The following is a 19,122-nucleotide window of genomic DNA, read 5'->3' as shown; positions in this document are numbered from 1 at the left end:
GAAACCTGTTGGACAGGAGGCTAAGTACCCTGAAGCCAGCCAATTTAAAAAACAAGCACATTATGGATAACTGAAGTTATGGATGTTTGCAACAAAAACCTAAAGCCACATGGAACTCTTCTGGCTTCGAGTTTAGGTACTCACTTGAAAGCCAGAGATACTGTATAGTTAAAAGATGTGGGAAAGACCATGAAAATTTCAATCAAGTTGAACTGATTTGCAATTTAGTCAAAATAATGCAAAACTTACGTTCTCAGTTATTCTCTGCAACTTTTTATAGAACTGTAGCTAGTCAAGTGAAACTCAGCAGGTTTGACAGAGTTTTACTCAGATTTTTTAAGGGTTGTTTAAACCCAAGACTTGGGAGTATACCAACCCACAATGTTTCAAAACCAACGGAAATGTTTGAATGAGCCTCTGAGAAGTGATACTGCCAAGTTTTACATCGCACTATGGAGAAGATGGACTACTAACCTTTAAGACTTCAATGTATTTTGATTCTTTCCTTTTTTCGTTTCATAATATCCAACCATTTACACTACATGCTAGGTGTGCACTAAGTAATAGTGTTTCATGCAAAATTAAGCTCAGCTGCTTCCAAATGAAACAAATGAAAGCAAAATAGGATTTGTAACTTAATTTTCTGGCTAAACAAATAGATCCTTTTAATTATTTCAGATTTTGAATTAATTATCAATATTATATATTTGATAGAAGAAAACTAGGCAATAGTTGTACTTGCTGTACGTAACTTTAGTTCTCAAATAGCCTTTTATGCGTTGTATAATTTAGGTCAATGTTCCTATGAAGAGGGAGAGCTACAGGAGACAATTTAGTCTGTTTATGGTTTATTAGGGTAACAGTATGAAGATAGAAGTATAAACGATTTTCCATTTTTATTGATATTATAATGTGCTTGCCTTTAATAGTCTGGGAAAAGAGTATTTAGCTGAAGTGATACACTGATAGATGAGAATAATCTCAGATGCCATAAAGCTGGAGCATGCAGACAAGCACAGAAATCCAGGTAATTGGCACTTGAAGGTAAGGCTAATCGTCAAATCTTACTAGCAAGAATACAAGTGCTGGACTGGCAGTAAGCCCCTTATCTCAGTGCCTGGAGCTGCCAATAAATTATGCCATGTTTTACCGCAGTTTAGCTTGTATGTTAGGAAGAATGGCTCAACTGCAATTTTTAAAAAAGTTTCCTGTCTAAAAATTATATTTTCTTTCAGAACAAAACCTACTCCCCAGCCATGCCAACTATTTATACTACCACACCACAGAAAGAAAAAAATAAACACTTTTGTTCAGGGGAAATTTACTAATTTGTACCATACCATTCTGTATTTCAGCAGACTGGACTAAACTGTTTAAGACCTTTATAGAAAAGATTACTTTTCAAAGAAGTACCAATTCTTTTCCTCCTGAAGAAAGCAAACTGGTAGAACAGCTCTTTGGGGAATTTAAAACATTATGCAAATTGGCACAGAATGGTAAATTTAAAAAGGACAATAGGAAATGGGTGGGGATGGGACAAATCAAAAAAAGTCCCTGTTACATGAGAAGCCACTTACTGTTTTATTTCATTAGATAGAGGGCAGCCCATTTAGCTCAACTGCCCATTCAGTATCCCAGAAGGAGAATACATATCTTTTTTCAAAAGATTTTTTTTAAAATTGTATTTCCCCCAAATGTTATTTTAAAGAGTTGTATGTGTGAACATTTCCCAGGGATGTACCATGAAGTATTTCCTTTTCTTTAAATGGTTGACCCTAAACAAGCTGTCAGTGTCCCATTAGAAGTGTGGGAGCTATATCGTGGGGTTTTATTTATTTATTTTACACACACTTTAAATTGAACTTTCAGTGTCACACCTCAGATTTATTTTAAAGTTTAATAGATCAGACTGAAATATTATTCTAAGGGTTTTCCCTGTCTCACACCAAACACTGAATTGCTACTGATGGTAATTTTTGAAGAGGGTAGTATATGAAACTGATCTTAGAATTATAGGACAAATCTCATTTATGCAATTAAGACAAGTAGGATCAGGAACATAAGAATTGCTATACCCATTACCAGTCTGCTCCTGGTTGGTATCCTTTGCTTCAGAGAAAGGTGCAAGAAACCCAGTAACTGACAGTTATAGACTAACCTGCCCATAGGGGAAAATTTGATCCTGACTCCATGAATTAGAGGTTACCTTATGTCCTGAAAAATGAAGGATTAAATTCCTTCTATTAAAAAAAAAAAAGAAAGAAAGAGAGAGATATCTAACGTAACTATCGATATTTTCATTATCTAATAAACATCCAATTATTTTTAGAATTCTTCTAAGCCGCATGTCATAGGAGAACTATGCAGTATTATAGCCATGTCAGTCCCAGGATATTAGAGAGACAAGGTGGGTGACACAATATCTTTTATTGGACCAACTTCTGTTGGTGAGAGAGACAAGCTTCTGAGCTACACAGAGCTCTTCCTCAGGTCTGGGAAAGGTACTAAGAGTGTCACAGCTAAATACAAAAATGAACAGATAGTTGAGCATAAGTAGCTAGCACATATTCTAAGGGAACATTCCGGGTGAAACGGCTTATTAATACCCCTGTAGTCATAGGACAAAAAGGAGAAATAGTGGGTTACAGATCAGTTCGTTGTAATAAGCTGTAAATCCAGTGTCTGTTCAGTCTCTGTAGTGTAGACAAGGCCTACAAATCGGAGTTTTGTCAATGCAAGTTACTCTGACAAAAAGCCACTGCTATAATTAAATCTCTGTTGCATGCAGCTGGAAGCAACCAATCCTGAGGCAGAAGCTGACCAGTACACAAGCAGGGAGAGGGGGACAGCCCGACATCAGCTCCCACCTCCCTCCCTGGTTCCGCATAGCACAGTACAGCACCAGTCTCTTTCCCCTACCCCAACCCACCCAGCAGCAGCCTGCCCTGCCTGCTGCTGTATTCCTAGTGCCTGGGAGAGCAGGATTCCGTGTTAATGTTTTGATTTTGCAATTCCCTCCGAGTTCTCCCACAGCTTCCCCTCCCCACAGACCAAGGAGATCACCTCCTCCTCCTTCCGTAGTCCAGCCAGGAGTGCATTTGTTGTCGGGACTTGCCATCCTCAGCTTAGCAGTTTCAAAAAGTTCCTGGGTCTTTGAAAGAGGAGGGGTGCATGCGTAGCTGTCTAGCTGGATGCAGGCCAGTGGAGTTCAGAACAGTGAGCAGAGCGAGTGGTCACGGGGGGTAATTGTGGGATAACTCTTGTAGCCCAGTTACAGCGACGTAATGAACGCAGTGTCTACACTGATGCTTTGTCGATCTAACTTTGCTTTACCCCTCGTCAAGATGGTTTTATTTTGTTGGCAAAGCAGGAGAGTTTTGTTGGCAGCAGGAGCATTGGAGTGTGTACCCCTCCACTGTTTTATCCATAAAAGCTGCCTTTTGCAGACAAAAAAAATGTGTAGTTGTAGATAAGGCCTTAGTGTCTAGCAAAGTTATGAATTTGAGCATACAGGCTTGTCTTTTGAAAGTGTTGTGCAGGTTTCCTTTGAGTAAGAGGACAGATTGATCACTCTATTTCTGACCTTTTGTGAAAAATATTCACCCACAAGTGATACAGTGTTTTTGACTGATTTTCCTGTGCGAGTTCATTCAAGAATGTAGTGATTGTCTGGTTTCACCCACAAAGTTGTTATTGGAGCATTTAGTGTTGTGGTAGGCATGTGTTGGACCCACGGATCTCGAAAGATGTGTTGTTGGGTGTGTTAATCATTGCAGCAGTGGAGATGTGTCTTTAGATTTTGCATCTGTTGTTCTGGCAGGGTCTGATGGCTCTTTGAGTTGGTGTGTCCTGGTCTGTGGGGAGCTTGCTTCTGATGATGAGCTTGGAAAGGTTGTGGGACTGTTTGAAGGCCAGAAGAGGGGGTTCAAGAAAGATTTCTTTCAGGATAGGGTCCCCATCAAATATAGGTTGTAGTTGTTTAATGGTACCCCTTATGGGTTTCAGTGTGGGTTAGTAGGTAACACATAGGGGTGTGCGGTTGGAAGGGGTTTTATTGAATCAGATTGTCTCAAGGTATTTGAGTGTCCCACTCCACGATGCAATCTATTTCTCTTGTGGAGTGTCCTTATTCGGTGAAAGCGGTTTTAAGTGTTACGGTGTATATCTGAGACTCTCTCTTCGGAGCATATTCTGGGGTATCTGAGTGCCTGGCTGTAGATAACAGATTTCTTGGTGCGTTTGTGGTAGTTACTGGATCTATAAAGATAGGTGTGGTGCTCCATTGATTTCTTGTATATAGTTGGCTGTAGAGTTCCATTGCTGAAGCTGATTGTGGTGTCCAGGAAGTTCATGCGAGTGTGAGTGTGTTCCAGAGAGAGTTTAATGGATAGGTGGTGGTTGTTGAAGTTATTATGGAAATCTATGAGGGAGTTTATGTTGTCTGTCCAGATGATGAAAATATCATTGATGTATCTCAGGTATATCTTTGGTTTTGTGGTGCATTTATCCAGAAACCACAAAACAATAAGAAAAGTATTAACTATTTTAAATTTGCTATCTTTCACTTTCTTTGAATGTCCTTTTGTTATTGGATTAAAAGAGATTGTTCTTGTATAAAGAGAATGGCCAATTTACACTCAATGTATTGCTTTTGTCTACTTCTATTCTATAATTTCACTACTTAGTTACCTTACTAGATTCTTTTGAAGGACTTTACCAAAGTCTTTTGAAAAATCCAAATTAGTTTTCAGCAGTTTCTCCTTATTAACTATTTTCTTGATATACTTAAATAATTCTAGTACATTAGGGACACATTTTACCAATTTTTTTACTTGTTCTGTATATACAGAAGGTAATAGAGATACTGATCTAACTTCTTATAAGGTTTCCATCTAATCGGATGTATTCATATCACACCTTGAAAGAACAGCTACCAGATGTACTGAAGTCAGTTCTCTGACCTACCCTTGTTACAGACCCACTGGTGTAAAACCCAGGCTCGAAATCTTGTTTTAACAGTAGCTTTCCATGTTGTAAGGTGGCCTACCATGGGACTATTGAGCCCTGGTTCCCACAATTCAACTATAATTGCCTTTTTAGAACAAGTGCCTTGCAAAAACATGCAGTTTCCTTGGCTCCCATGAATAGCCTTAGAGAGAGCCTATGCTGTAGTATAAAAGGCTGGTGCAAACCTACTGAGATGCATTGAATATATGAATGTAATGCACTTTTCAATGTACATGCTGTAAGATTTCAAAAGCTGTTACTAAGATATTTTCATTAGGAAATAATTTCTAGTTGCATTTACTCAACTGCAAGATGGTAAATGCCATAAGAAAAAATAATTTTCCTGGTTCTAAACTTATGGTTTTTCCAACTATTCTGAATTAAGAAGTGCTTGCTGCATTGGAAACCTTTGTGTTAAGAAGAGGTTACAGTGAGTCAACCTGTTCAGTGCTGATGTGAAGCTTCACACTGTGACATTTACTTAGCACAGTTTAGTAATTTAAGTATATAGACAGGTTTCAGAGTAGCAGTCGTGTTAGTCTGTATCCACAAAAAGAACAGGAGTACTTGTGGCACCTTAGAGACTAACAAATTTATTAGAGCATAAGCTTTCGTGGGCTACAGCCCACTTCATCAGATGCATAGAATGGATTGAATCTATTTCCCCATGTTAAGTAACCTCACACCTTCTTGTCAACTGTCTACATGGGCCATCTTGATTATCACTACAAAAGTTTTTTTCTCCTGCTGATAATAGCTCATCTTAATTAATTAGCCTCTTACAGTTTGTATGGCAACTTCCACCTTCTCTGTATGTGTGTGTGTATATATTTATCTATCTTCTTACTATATGTTCTATTCTATGCATCCGATGAAGTGAGCTGTAGCCCACGAAAGCTTATGCTCTAATAAATGTTAGTCTCTAAGGTGCCACAAGTACTCCTGTTCTTTTTAAACATATAGAGCATTCAGCTTTAGGTGGGATATTGTTCTTGGATGGTGGCATACCAAGTTAGGAGTGTTTGGATCCCTGCAGTAATAGAAATAAATCGGTAAGCTATTAATTGGATTAAGTTTACATACGTGTCAGGACCATTTGTAAAAATCCCGCCCCCCAACCCTGTTTTAGTGGGGAGGACATTTATTTGGACTGCATGGAGAAAGCACGGTCTCCAGAAGGGAAGTGGAGGGAAGAGCCCATGCCCAGAAAATGCCTCCTCCCAGCCTCTTTGGATCAGGGGCATGTTGCTGGTTGGACCAAAAAAGGGGTTAAGTCGCTTCCAGAGGGAAGGGAGAAGAGCACATGCCAGAGCCTGGCCATGCTCCCTCCCCCTCCTCAGCTTCTATGCAACTGACTGGCCGACCAACCAGAGGGGATAACTGATTAGTTTAAATTGGTGGTGGAGGTGGGGAAGCCACTTAAGCCTCTTGCCTCTTCAGCTGCCCTGCCTTCCCTTCCTGTAGTGTAGGGAGAGAGTTGCATTTCCAAGATGCTTCAGATCTGATCTATAGACAAGCATGTTTTTTGGGATCAGAGAGGATTTTTTCCCATTGGACCAAGTTACTGGCGATCCGGTGGGTTTTCACCTTTCTCACTGCATTGTGGAGGTGCAGCTGGGGTAAGGAAGGATATGATTTAGAAATCTGATATTAAGAGATAACATAAGAATGTATAGTTTGTCATTACTTGCAGCCAGTGTCCAATGTGGATAAAGGCTAAAAAGGCCAGCTCCCAGAGGTAAATAAGACGCAGGATTTTTGCTGACGGTCTGGGAGCCTACAGGAAAGGCCTGAAGTCTTTGCAGATTGAGCTCCCCCATTGGTTCTCTCTACCTACTTTGAAGCGGGGGGGGGGGGGAAGAGAGGAGGAGAGGACTTTGAATTGAGCTGAATCCTGGGGATAGGCTGAGGGTTTTACTCTGAGTTATCAGTTATAAATTCGGAGCCCTGTAATCCCAAATTGGACTCAGTTAAATGCCTGATATGTGTGATGGGGTGGGTATATCGCTCCTACCTAATGATAATAAAGTTGCAGCCTGTCACTTAAAATCCATTCCAGTGTCTGTCTTTTACTCACCTATGTGTCCTGTGCATAGTCAGAAATGTTCAGAAGTATAGGCTGCAGTCTGATTACTACTGGTAAGTTTCCAAGACATCACTAGAGCTAGTTTGTGAGAAGAGATTTTAAAGAATATGGTGAGGAAAAGTTAGCCTTGGGAAAATAAGCAATTAACTCTAGTAGATTCAACCATAGTGTGAAAAAAAAATGAATCCATCGTTTGTAGAATCTCTGAGCTTCACTGTATAACATACAGCAGGATGATACAATACTCTTAGAAGACTTTTGTGTTTCATTAGCAAATGATTGACTCTTTGGAATGTAGTATGCGGTATTATGTAAAAAATAAAGATAAGAAATAAGTCAGCTACTGAAATAGCATCCAGATACTATGTAATGAGCACAATATAAGTGCACTAAATAATACATTATTTATTACGCACATGGTTCTGTAATGTGCAGTGTTCTACAAAACATAGGAGTCATTCCTGCCCTGAAGAGCTTAATTTTACACAGGAAAGACAACAATTCTGTTGATGTACATATTGAGAGTTCATTGATAAAGAAATCAGTATAGGAGCAATTCATGGAATTGGGATTGAAAGGAGGAATTTGAAGGAGAGAAAGTCATTGGCAGACTACTGTAAGTATAGTAGGCAGCACAAATAAAGGCATAAAGCTAAAAGTGAGAGGAATGAAGAGAATAATAAAGAGTATTTGCCAGAAGAGGTGCAGAGATGCAAGTGAAGATGAGAAAGTTGTACTGGATGTGGTAGAAGCCAGAGAAAGGATTCAAGAAAGCTGGGGGTGATAGTATAGGAACAGCAAGAGAGGAAAATAATTTTTGTAATGGCTTTTTTGTATAAATGGATAGGGAGATGCCAGGAAGAAGAATGTTCTAGCAATTGAATGAGAGATGATCAATCTGAGACAAAGGCTTATACCATGGGGATAGAGAATGAAGGAATTTTAGTGATATTATAAAAGAAAAAAGCAAAAGGAGCTAGTAATAGACAAGATATGCTGGGAAAAGAAGAGAATTGCTAGCAGTTGCTAAATACAAGATTAACTATGATTGAAGGGCCCAGTCCTGCTCTCATTGAAGACAACTGCAAGAGTTTCATGGGCTAATTGAATCAAGATTGGAGCTTCAGTGTCCAGCATTATATCAATTTGGAAACAGCCAGTCAACAATGTTTGGGACTAATCATGGTATAGCCAGGTTGAAAACCTCTGAGCTTTAATGGCTAGAAGTCAAACCTGGGGCATGTTATTTTATTGTGATTAGGACAGGACCAAACCAAATATAAATATGCTCCGTTTAAAAGCATAGACAGGCTTTGGCCCACATATCCTTGACCATAAAAGAGCCAAGCATGCATGTACAAGAATACACTATTTTTATGACTCAATTAGATTTGGGTCTAATTTGTGCTGGCAGTTTTTGTGCTGGAGAAAGGACTGCTATATATGACTCAAATTTAATCATTTGAAATAGGTAGCAATTCTGAAGGTTAGGGATACTATTTGTCTTTCTAAAATTGTCCAAACCTAGGAATTCTGTCCAGTATTATGTATTGGAAGCTTAGATATTACCCAGAGGAGAGTGCCAAGTAGCATTATACAAGTTTTCTAAATTAAATTGGTTGTCTATTGTTTATAATCCCACATGACTCAAACTTGAATTTAAAAAAAAAATAAAATCTGTCCGCTTGCACTTCAGTTCAAATGGGAGTGGACATCCAGATCTGTAACTGTTTAAAAAGGATTGGTGAATAAACTTGCATTAAATAATGGCATAACTGAATGCATAACACAAACCATCCTTTAATTTATAATTAGTGACTAGGGAATGGAATTTAAGGCATAGAAAAAATAAACCATTCACATGTTTCAATTTTAGCTCCTGTAAGTTTCCAAGCACCTCTCTTCACCTGTTGACTTACTTTGAAGATATGCAGCACATTATTAATTTAAATAGACCAAACCTGACCTATCAATGTTACCACAGTCCATTAAAGTTAGGCCATAAAAGTCAGTGTTAGTTATCATGACATCTTAGTCCTATTTTAAACATAAAAATGAGCTCTGCACAAGTCACAAACATACACACACACACACGGAAATCTCCATACTCATGGCACCTACAGTTTGAAACACTGGGCCTGATGCAACAGTGCATTATTCCTGTTTTACACGAGTGTAATTCCCTCCTATTTGTACTTAACTACTGTCACAAAGTGGTTTTTGACACAATTTGTGTAGAGTTCGTAATGCAGGTGTCCCAAATGCGGTACCCATGGGTGCTATGGTGCCTGCAGGAGCATTTTTGTGCGCCCGCAGGACACCCCGCCGCCAAAATGCTGCTGAGAAGCGTTGCGACGCTTCTTTCCAATGCAGCAAACACTCCTTAATTCAGAATAGTTGGAAAAATCGTAAGTGAAGAAGCAAGAAAGATTACCTGAAATATATGCCAAAAATAAAATCGGTATCAGTTTTGACAATGACATCTTCAGAAGTGAAAGATATTGCTACTGAACAGTAATGTAAAGGCAGGCAATAAATAATGGCCCAGCATCCTGCTTTCTTGTGTTTCTCCATGTGAGAGTCTCTTTAGGGATGACCCATTGCAGGAAAATCTCTGTCAGACAGGCTTATCTCATATACTTTAAAAGGCTCTTCACTGAGCCACAGGATTGTAAAATTCAAGGGTATGGAGATCCTTTCTTCATATCTCAAAAAATGGTTCACGTGAAGGCAGTGATCTAACACCCTTTGAATTTTTTATTAGGGCTGTCAATTAATCACAGTTAACTCATATGATTAACTCAAAAAAAATATTTTCAGTTTTAATCACACTGTTAAACAACAGAATACCAATTGAAATGTATTAAATATTCAGACGTTTTTCTACATTTTCAAATATATTGATTTCAATTACAACACAGAATATAAAGTGTACAGTGCTCACTTTATATTATTTTTATTACAAACATTTGCACTGTAAAAATGATAAACAAGAGAAACAGTACTTTTCAGTTCACCTCATACAAGTACTGTAGTGCAATCTCTTTATCCTGAAAGTGCAACTTACAAATGTAGATTTTTTGTTACATAACTGCACTCAAAAACAAAACAATGCAAAACTTTAGAGTCCACAAGTCCACTCAGTCCTGCTTCTCGTTCAGCCAAACGCTAAGACAAACAAGTTTGTTTACATTTACGGGAGATAATGCTGCCCACTTTTTATTTACAATGTCACCAGAAAGTGAGAACAGGCATGGGACTTTTGTAACTGGCATTGCAAGGTATGTATGTGCCAGATATGCTCAACATTCATATGTCCCTTCATGTTTCGGACACCATTCCAGAGGACATGCTTCCATGCTGATGATGCTCGTTAAAAAAAAAAAAAGTGTTAATTAAATTTGTGACTGAACTCTTTGAGGGAGAATTGTATGGCTCTGGCTCTATTTTACCCGCATTCTGCCATATATTTCATGTTATAGTAGTCTCAGATAAGGACTCAGCATATGTTCATTTTAAGAGCACTTTCACTGCAGATTTGACAAAACACAAAGAAGGCACCAATGTGAGATTTTCTAAAGATAGCTACAGCACTCGACCCAAGATTTAAGAATCTGAAGTGCCTTCCAAAATATCAGAGGGATGAGGTTTGGAGCATGCTTTCAGAAGTCTTAAAAGAGCAACACTCTGATGTGGAAACTACAGAACCTGAACCACCAAAAAAGAAAATCAACCTTCTGCTGGTGGCATCTGACTCAGATGATGAAAATGAACATGCGTTCGTCCGCTCTGCTTTAGATCGTTATTGAGCAGAACCTGTAATTGGCATGGACGCATGTCCTCTGGAATGGTGGTTGAAGCATGAAGGGACATATGAATCTTTAGCGCAACTTGCACGTAAATATCTTGCGACGCCGGCTACAACCGTGCCATGTGAACACCCATTCTCACTTTCAGGTGACATTGTAAACAAGAAGTGGGCAGCATTATCTCCTGCAAATGTAAACAAACTTGTTTGTCTGAGCAACTGGCTGAATAAGAAATAGGACTGAGTAGACTTGTAGCCTCTAAAGCAGTGGTGGGCAATCTGCGGCCCACTGGCCACACACGGCCAGTCAGGGTAATCTCCTGGAGGGCCACGAGGCAGTTTGTTTACATTGACTGTCCGCAGACATGGCCGCCCGCAGCTTCAATTGGCCGGGAATGGTGAATCGCGGTCACTGCAGACGGTCAATGTAAAGAAACTGTCCCGTGGCCCGCCAGTGGATTACCCTGATGAAACGCATGAGACCCATGGGCCACAGGTTGCCCACCACTGGTCTAAAGTTTTATATTGTTTTATTTTTGAATGTCGTTATTTTTTTGTACTTAATTCTACATTTATAAGTTCAACTTTCGTGATAAAGTGATTGCACTATAGTACTTGTATTAGGTGAATTGAAAAATACTATTTCTTTTGTTTTTTACGGTGCAAATATTTGTAATAAAAAATAAACATAAAGTGAGCATTGTACACTTTGTATTCCGTGTTATAACTGAAATCAATATATTGAAAATGTAGAAAACATTCAAAAATATTTAAATAAATGGTATTCTATTATTGTTTAACAGTGCGTTTAATGGCGTGATTAATCGTGATTAATTTTTTTAATTTCGAGATTAATTTTTTAAATTGCGCAATTAATCACAGTTAATTTTTTTAATCACTTGACAGCCCTAATTTTTATAAGGATATAAGTTGTAGAGACCTTCAAACTTTCACAAACAGCGAGATCTATAAGCCCACAATTGGAAGAATAATTTCTGGAGAGGACACTGGGTATTGATCTGGGTCCATTCTCCTAATAAGAGAGCAATATAACAAGTAAGGAATGTTGGAGACAAGAGGTGAGATTGTAAAATAAAGGGAGCTAGAAAAATTCACAAACTAATCAGATAATTAGATAAGCATCTATTACAAGTTTCCAAACCTTTAGAGATATCCATCATTAACACCAGTTATATACATTTCAATTAAATATATATCTGGGGTAGTTACTATGTTAGGTCACATAATTTAAAAACAATTAAAATTATATTTGGAAGAAACAGTATGTTCTTTAGGCAACACATTTAAATTACTGTTCAATTAAACTGTAACAGAAAACTCTCAAATTAAAAAAAAAAAAGTCATAGGTCTAACATATCTAAATTATTAGAGACAGATTCTGCTACCCTTACTCACGATGTGCAATATCTTACTAAAAATCAATGAGACTACTCTTGGAGTGAAGTACTACTAGATGTGAATAAGGGTGGCGAAATCAGGCCCTTAATTTGAATCAAGTTAAAAAATACAACATTTTAACTATTCTGGTGTATGCAACATTAACTTAATAAGTAAGAGGTCTTTTTCATACTGAAGAAACTACAGGAGTTTCCTCAATAGTGGGGAAAGATGGTTCAATGTTTGGGGCGCTAGCCTGTAATCCAGGAGATAAGGGTTTAATTCCCTGCTCCACTGCATACCCTGTGTGATTCACTTAGGCTCCCATTTTAGAGATAAGTAATTGACTTTCAATGAGACTTAAGAGCCTAAGTGCCTAAGTCACTACTGAAAATGGGATTACACTCTAAGTCACTTAGGCCTTGCAATGCCTTTACAATTCTGGGCCTTAGTCTCTCTGTGACTCAGTTTCCCATGTGTAATATAATAATAGTATTTCCATCCCTCACAGGACCTTGTGAGGATCCATACAGTAAAAGATTGTAAAATGCTCAGATACTACAGTGATGATTGCTCATTAACAGGGTTAAAATATGGTCAGTCTTGCACTGTCAATAGAACAAAAACCATGTTCCTGATCTATGCTACAGAGTCTTGACTTCAGCAGATAGAATGATCTGGCAACACAGTTTCGTCATAGAATATCAGAGTTGAAAGGGACCACAGGAGGTCATCTAGTCCAACCCCCTGCTCAAAGCAGGACCAATCCCCAATTTTTGGCCCAGATCCCTAAATGGCCCCCTCAAGGATTGAACTCACAACCCTGGGTTTAACAGGCCAATGCTCAAACCACTGAGCTATCCCTCCCTCTCTCCCCCCTGTATGCATTTCCAAGTATGAACTTTGCTTTAATTATGTCAGGAGACTCAAGTAGTTTCTGAAAAGTAGATGGGGTCAGAGAGAAGGAGCCAAATCTTATAGTTCTTGCATGTCCAGAAACTGTGAGGAAACACTTAGGAGGTGCCAGGAAGAATAAAATTCTGGGTCAAATATTTTTGATTAAAACACTTGACTCAGAATTTTATTTTTTCCTGGCAGCTCCTAAGTGTATTATGTTTTCCATGTGCATTCTTAAACAGATAAACATCTGATAATATTTACACTTATGTCTGGTAATAATAATTAAAACCTCCCACCACAATCAATATATGCTGTATACAAGAATTTATTTACTAATTAAATGTGTGTTCATATATTAAAAACTCACAAAATAAAAATTCATGAATACAATTAAATACACTGCCGCAGCTCAGATAATTACCAGCAAATAAAAGTCAAAAAAGTGAACCTTCCTCTCTCCATTCATGTTATATTCTTCCATCTCCCTCATCCCAAATCCCAGGAAAAACAGATCGGTTTGCAGTGTATTTGGAAGGTTAACTAATCTGGTGTTTGGCATACCAAAGACCAAATATAGAATAAACTCTTCCATTTTCATCTGTCAGCTCCCACACCACTCAAATGGAATTGCGTAGAGGGATGTTTTTCATGCTTTGCTTTAAATAAATGGGTGCTATGTTTACATGCTACATACTTAGCATTGCCCTCTCTAAGCCAAAGTGAACATTTTGCCAACACTGAACTTTCACACCATACAGTGATTACATGAGCCAGTGTACCATTAAGCCACATAACATCAAACTGATAGGACAGCGGTAACTTTAGCTAGCATCTAAATTTTAATTTGTTGAACAAGAGGACAACATGAATTTCATATTATACAAGAAATTGCCCCCTATGCTGGATCACAGATTACAGGCACACAAACCCATGGACATGAAATGCAAGCAGGCAGAGCAAATCATCATACTAATATCCAAAAGCACACCCAAAAAGACAGCAGTCTTTTAGACCATCCCACAGATGTTTCTTCATCAGCCTTCCTTCAGAGTGTTCATAGTGCATTGTTCACAACAAACTAAATAAACTGGTCTTCTAGAGAAAGAATCAAAACTGGATGGGGAGGGAACCCTATCTGGTCTAGCAGCTCAGTTCTTTGAGGACTGGTTATGGTATGGCATCCTCCTAGCTCCTAGACATTCTTGTTCTGTCTCCCAAGCAGAACTTGTGGAGATCCATACTTTACTTGTGTGGACCTCAAATGGCCTGCAGTGTATAGCTCTCTTTCTCCTCTTGAACAACTGTGCAGGGCAGGAGAGACTTAGCAGAAGTTCAGCCTTTGTTTGTTGGGAATGCCTCTGAATGCTCTCACAATGCATTGTTTTGCACTGGATCCATATTTTCCTTTTTTTTTGTTTTGGCTTTTTAGCATGCTATTATGCAAGATAGAAATATATAATTTGCTTCTCTGCTTTCTGCCAGCTTCCTTCTTATATAGTTTGATTGTACTTCATACTAATACACAGGCTTCCTCTCCAGGGGCAAAGAATGTAGTAAAGCTAGGACTGTCCCTTGAACGGAGCCCAGAAGGTCATGTAACCACTGGCAATGAATGCACCCATTCAACGGTGAAAAGCTTCATTTTGCCTTAAGCTCTTTTCCACTACTAAGGTCTCCAAGAGGTTGTGTCTAGCCTGATGCTGCAGGTCAAAATTCTGAAACATTTAAGTCATTTCAATAATGGTGCCACTATCACTAGCTCCAGTTTTTCTAGTTAGCTCTGTGTGATGATCCCTCTCTGTACTGTTTCTTAAATGAATTTGAACCAATTTAGATTATCCTTTAATTAAACAAGGAATAAGAAAGTCAAGAGATTTACTAAATATTCTAGTAAACTGTATTATAGCATCATTACTCACCATATTTCCTCACATTTAAAAGGTTGTCTTGCTATAAGTGATATTTTGTTTGTTTTAATATTAGTATGCAATAGAATATAGACTCACTTCCAGTATTAATGTTTAATTACTAAGGGCATAATCCTGCAAATCCTCTCATGAGAGTAATCCTTCAATTAGATTACTTCAATAGGACTATTCACATAGTAAAAATTTGCAGGATTGGACCCTAAATGTTAAATCATATGTTAAAAAGAGAATTACTATCATCATTTTTTGATATAGCCAGGAGCTGTTGGTGCGTTTAAAAAAGATTTTTTTTTTAACCAAAATGCAGAGTTTTTGAAGAAGTAGTTTCAGCATTTAAATTATTGATGAACCAATTCTTTGCAATATCTCTAATTTTGTCAGGTCACAGACTATATGACTGCTGCAAATAAAATGATAAACTTGATCATGTTCTATTGTACCAAGTTTAGTTTTTAACAGCACATTTTTTTCCACTGTCCATCAGCACTTTACTTGTAGTCGTATCCCTCAACTAGCCCCTTATCTGAAATGGTTGAACACCTTATCTTGTATAACATTATCTTAAACGTAAGAAACCGAGATTTTTTTTTTCCTATTAAAGTAGTTTTTCAAGGCAGTTTGATCCTGCCCAGCTTGACCTTTCTTAACACAGATCTAGCGAACAACTTCCTTCCCAGCCTTCCAATCCCCCTCCTTTTCTCTGCAGCAATCATAAGGGATGTTTATGTAAAAAAGGAGTAACAAGGCAACACTAACTCACTTCTATGCAATTCCACTATTTGGTTAAACATCCCATTTTTGTATCTGTTATTAGTTTTCTTTCTCTGTATGTAGAAATGGATATTTGTAGTGAACAAATCTTTCAGCTTACAGTTCCCTCTGCTTTGATCTCTTCAGGATGATTATTGGTTTGCTTTTGTCCTGTCTGTTTGCTAACCTATCACCTTAGATAACAGGTTGAATTCAGAAAAGAACACACAAAAGCTCTGCAGGATGCAAATTATTGTGTGGTTTGGTGGCTTGTTAGGGGGAGGGGGAGCACAACTGCTTGAAGGCTGACAAGTTGCTGCACAGCAGTGACAGAAGCAGTTCCACAAAATTAAACCACAATTTGAAAACCCCGCAGCTAAGCCATATGCTATGCCTTCCTTCTTTTCCTAGCTGAATGGGTGGGATCCATTATGCCTGCTTTGCTCTGTATTTGTGAATTTGGAAAAATGTTTTGATATTTTAAAAAGTTGAACATTTCCTTTCACTAGGACTGTAAGTTACTTTAGCATAATTCTTAACTACTTCCTGAACAATTTCATTCTCTTCCGCATAAACAAGTTTAAAAGTAAGCTGGTATGGGTTAGCACAACATGCTGGCTCTCTTCTGGCATCCAACCCATTTTAAACGAAAGTATAAACAAAGATTATAGCAAAGCAACACTAGTGAATAATATGTTCACTGCTGCATTGTTTGCTCACAAGCTTTGAAACAATAGTTTGGAGGTGTCAGCCACCACCATTCAGCTCAAGTGAATGTTGGACATGACAATTTACAAAGTTGATCATTTTAGTATAAACATGTGGTTAGATTTCACTGAAATTAAAGATGGAAAAGATTAATTAGTGCTGACACCTAGAGCTACTGCAGGGAAGTTCCCTACACAATATATTTTCTACAGCCATCTCCGGGCCAGTTTTAAACATTCCAAATGATGGGGGCTTCCTGTTCCACCACTTCTCTTGGGAGACTATTAGCCGCTTAGTAGATCACAGGTAGGAAATTTTTCCTGATTTTTTTCAACGAGAATTTTTTAATTTTTATTTTAACTGTAGCCCATTAGTCCTAGATGTACACCAAGACTCTAAATGATCTATCAGGGAAAGGGACCACGTGTATACAGCAGTCACCGAGAGAGAAGAGAGTAGCAAAGTGGGTGGGGAGACTCCAGAAAAGGAGAAGGGGGAACCAGCAGTCACCAGAAGGGTAGCAGCTGCTCCCCAAAGAGAGCAGTGAGAGTAGGGCATGAGTTCCACTATTCCTTCCCCCTCTCCAACAGCAGGATCTTCTGAGGTACCCTTGGCTCTCTCTGATGTCAGTGGGAGTTGAGGGTACTCAGCACCTTGCAGGATCAGGCCCGAAACTCTTGCCTTTAACAAACAGTTTCTGGTGATTTTTAAATCAGATTATTTTCCTGCTGCCTTCTGACCAACCGTGCCTTCCCTCATCCCCTTTTAAAATGTAAACAGTACAGTAATTGTAATCTCACATAGAATTTGGAGAAATAATGGCACATAATCCACCAAATGTACAGAGCAATTCTTTATTACTGGGGTGGGAAAGGGCAAGGGGAAGAATGCCAAATAGCCATCTAAAATGTATCTGACATGCTATATAGTACAAGCTACTTGAATGAAGCTAGTGACCATATGTAACTTCTTTATTGAGGTCATTTTCCCAGCTGACTTCTGAGAACTGTTATGATTAGATCTTTACTTCAGACCTATCTTGGAACTTTTCCGCAAATTGCTTGGTATATGGGACAATGCTAGTAGGAAGGAATTCTTCAAACCCCCGACCCCAGTAAAATAGCAATGTTATTATTAATCGTTGGAACCGATCTGCCCTTGCAAGGCGTCCAGAACCTCCCGCCTCCCATGCTAGCTGAAACTGACAGCTGAAACTGAAGCAGCCAACCTGCTGAGGCTTAGGTGGTGGAAAAGGGGTTTACATTTCTGTTCCACCCAAATCCATGTGTCAGAAGCTAGGAGTCTCTCCAATTACCCAGACTTTAATAAACTACGTCCTTTAATACTCCAGAGCCTGAAGCAGATCTTACCGGACAGCAGCTGGTCTAACCTAAAGCCATTTACACAGGCAGGTAAGGCAAGCTGGCTCCCAAACCACCTCTAGCCCCTGCATCTTGAACGCTTTTCTTTGCGTGCATCTGGCCAGTGAACAGATTCGTCCCCAGCATGCAACATGATTATGATGATGATTTGTAGAAAAGTTCCCACTGAGCGGTGCGCCTCCTTCAGCTCGGCATCCCCCCCCAGCACCTCGGACGCTCCCTGCCTCCTGGCGTGCGCGGGGTCTATGTACTCACTTGTGTCTTCTTCATAAGGAAAGACAGCGCTGCAATCCAGCCCAGCCGGCCGCGTGCAGTCTCCCTTCAGCGGCACTGTGGCTCCAGCATAGTGCAGCGGCGGATAGTCCACGCATTGGGGTTGCCCAGAGCGAGCGCCCACTCTCTCCCCGTCCCCTTGGCTCGCAAGCCGCGCTGCTCGCTGTCTCCACGGCGTGAGGCGAGCCGCTGACTGAGGCCGGAGCCGGCGCGGGGCCAGCTCTTTTATAGCGCCGCCGTGTCTCCGGCAGCAGGCGCAGTAAGAGCCGCGGCAGCCGCTGAGCCGGGGCGAGACACGCCTTTCCCCTCCCTCTCCTCCCACAGCCTCCGGGAACGGGGAGCAGAGGCAGCGCCAACAGGGAGCGAAGTTTAACAAGCCGGGCTTGCCCGCTCCCACCACGGGCGGGAAATCCGACCTCCCCTTGGGGGCAGCCGACCCTGCAGGTCCGTGCCCTGGGGAGAGCTGGGCCGGCTCGCAGGCTGCCCCCTGGGGAGCGTGTGCCAAGCCTCTGGAAGCAGCACCTCAGGAAGCAAAGCTGGGGGCTGCGGCTGCGTCCTGCCCTCCCCTGAGCTGTGGCCCGCCCGAAGCCCCCCCAGGGTGCTGGCGCAGGCCAAGTAAGAGAGAGACTCAAGCATATGGGGCAAGGGGAGTGGGGGTTGGGTTTAATTCCCAGACCTAGGTGCTGGCCTGATGTGCTTGTTATACCAATAAAATAAAAAGCAGCAGGATCTTATTAAAGAGGAAAAGGCAAAATGCCACATTTATTGCGAATACAGAAAGAATCATAGTAAGCAGTTAGTTATAGCTATAACATTCCATTCAGTCTCAGATTCATTCATATAAACACATACAGGTTCTGCAAGGTTGTTATCATAGTTAAC

At 39.8% G+C, this 19,122-nt stretch overlaps 1 protein-coding gene across 7 annotated transcripts in view; it reads right to left on the bottom strand.

Moving 5' to 3' along the window:
• Nucleotides 1-18,480, bottom strand: part of KITLG (KIT ligand) — an 87,919-nt gene extending 69,439 nt beyond the window's left edge. For all 7 annotated transcript variants that reach the window (XM_073327583.1, XM_073327584.1, XM_073327588.1 and 4 more), the window contains exon 1: nt 18,223-18,480. In XM_073327583.1, the coding sequence (XP_073183684.1) occupies nt 18,223-18,237 (15 nt within the window). In that variant the 5' untranslated portion in view covers nt 18,238-18,480. The remainder of the gene's footprint in view (nt 1-18,222) is intronic.
• Nucleotides 18,481-19,122: the final 642 nt, after the last annotated feature.

This window comes from Lepidochelys kempii, chromosome 1, assembly GCF_965140265.1.
Source record: "Lepidochelys kempii isolate rLepKem1 chromosome 1, rLepKem1.hap2, whole genome shotgun sequence".
NCBI classification, from domain to species: Eukaryota; Metazoa; Chordata; order Testudines; family Cheloniidae; genus Lepidochelys; species Lepidochelys kempii.
The sequence above is the reverse complement of the archived record's forward strand: the minus strand, read 5'-3'. Positions and strand labels throughout refer to the sequence as shown.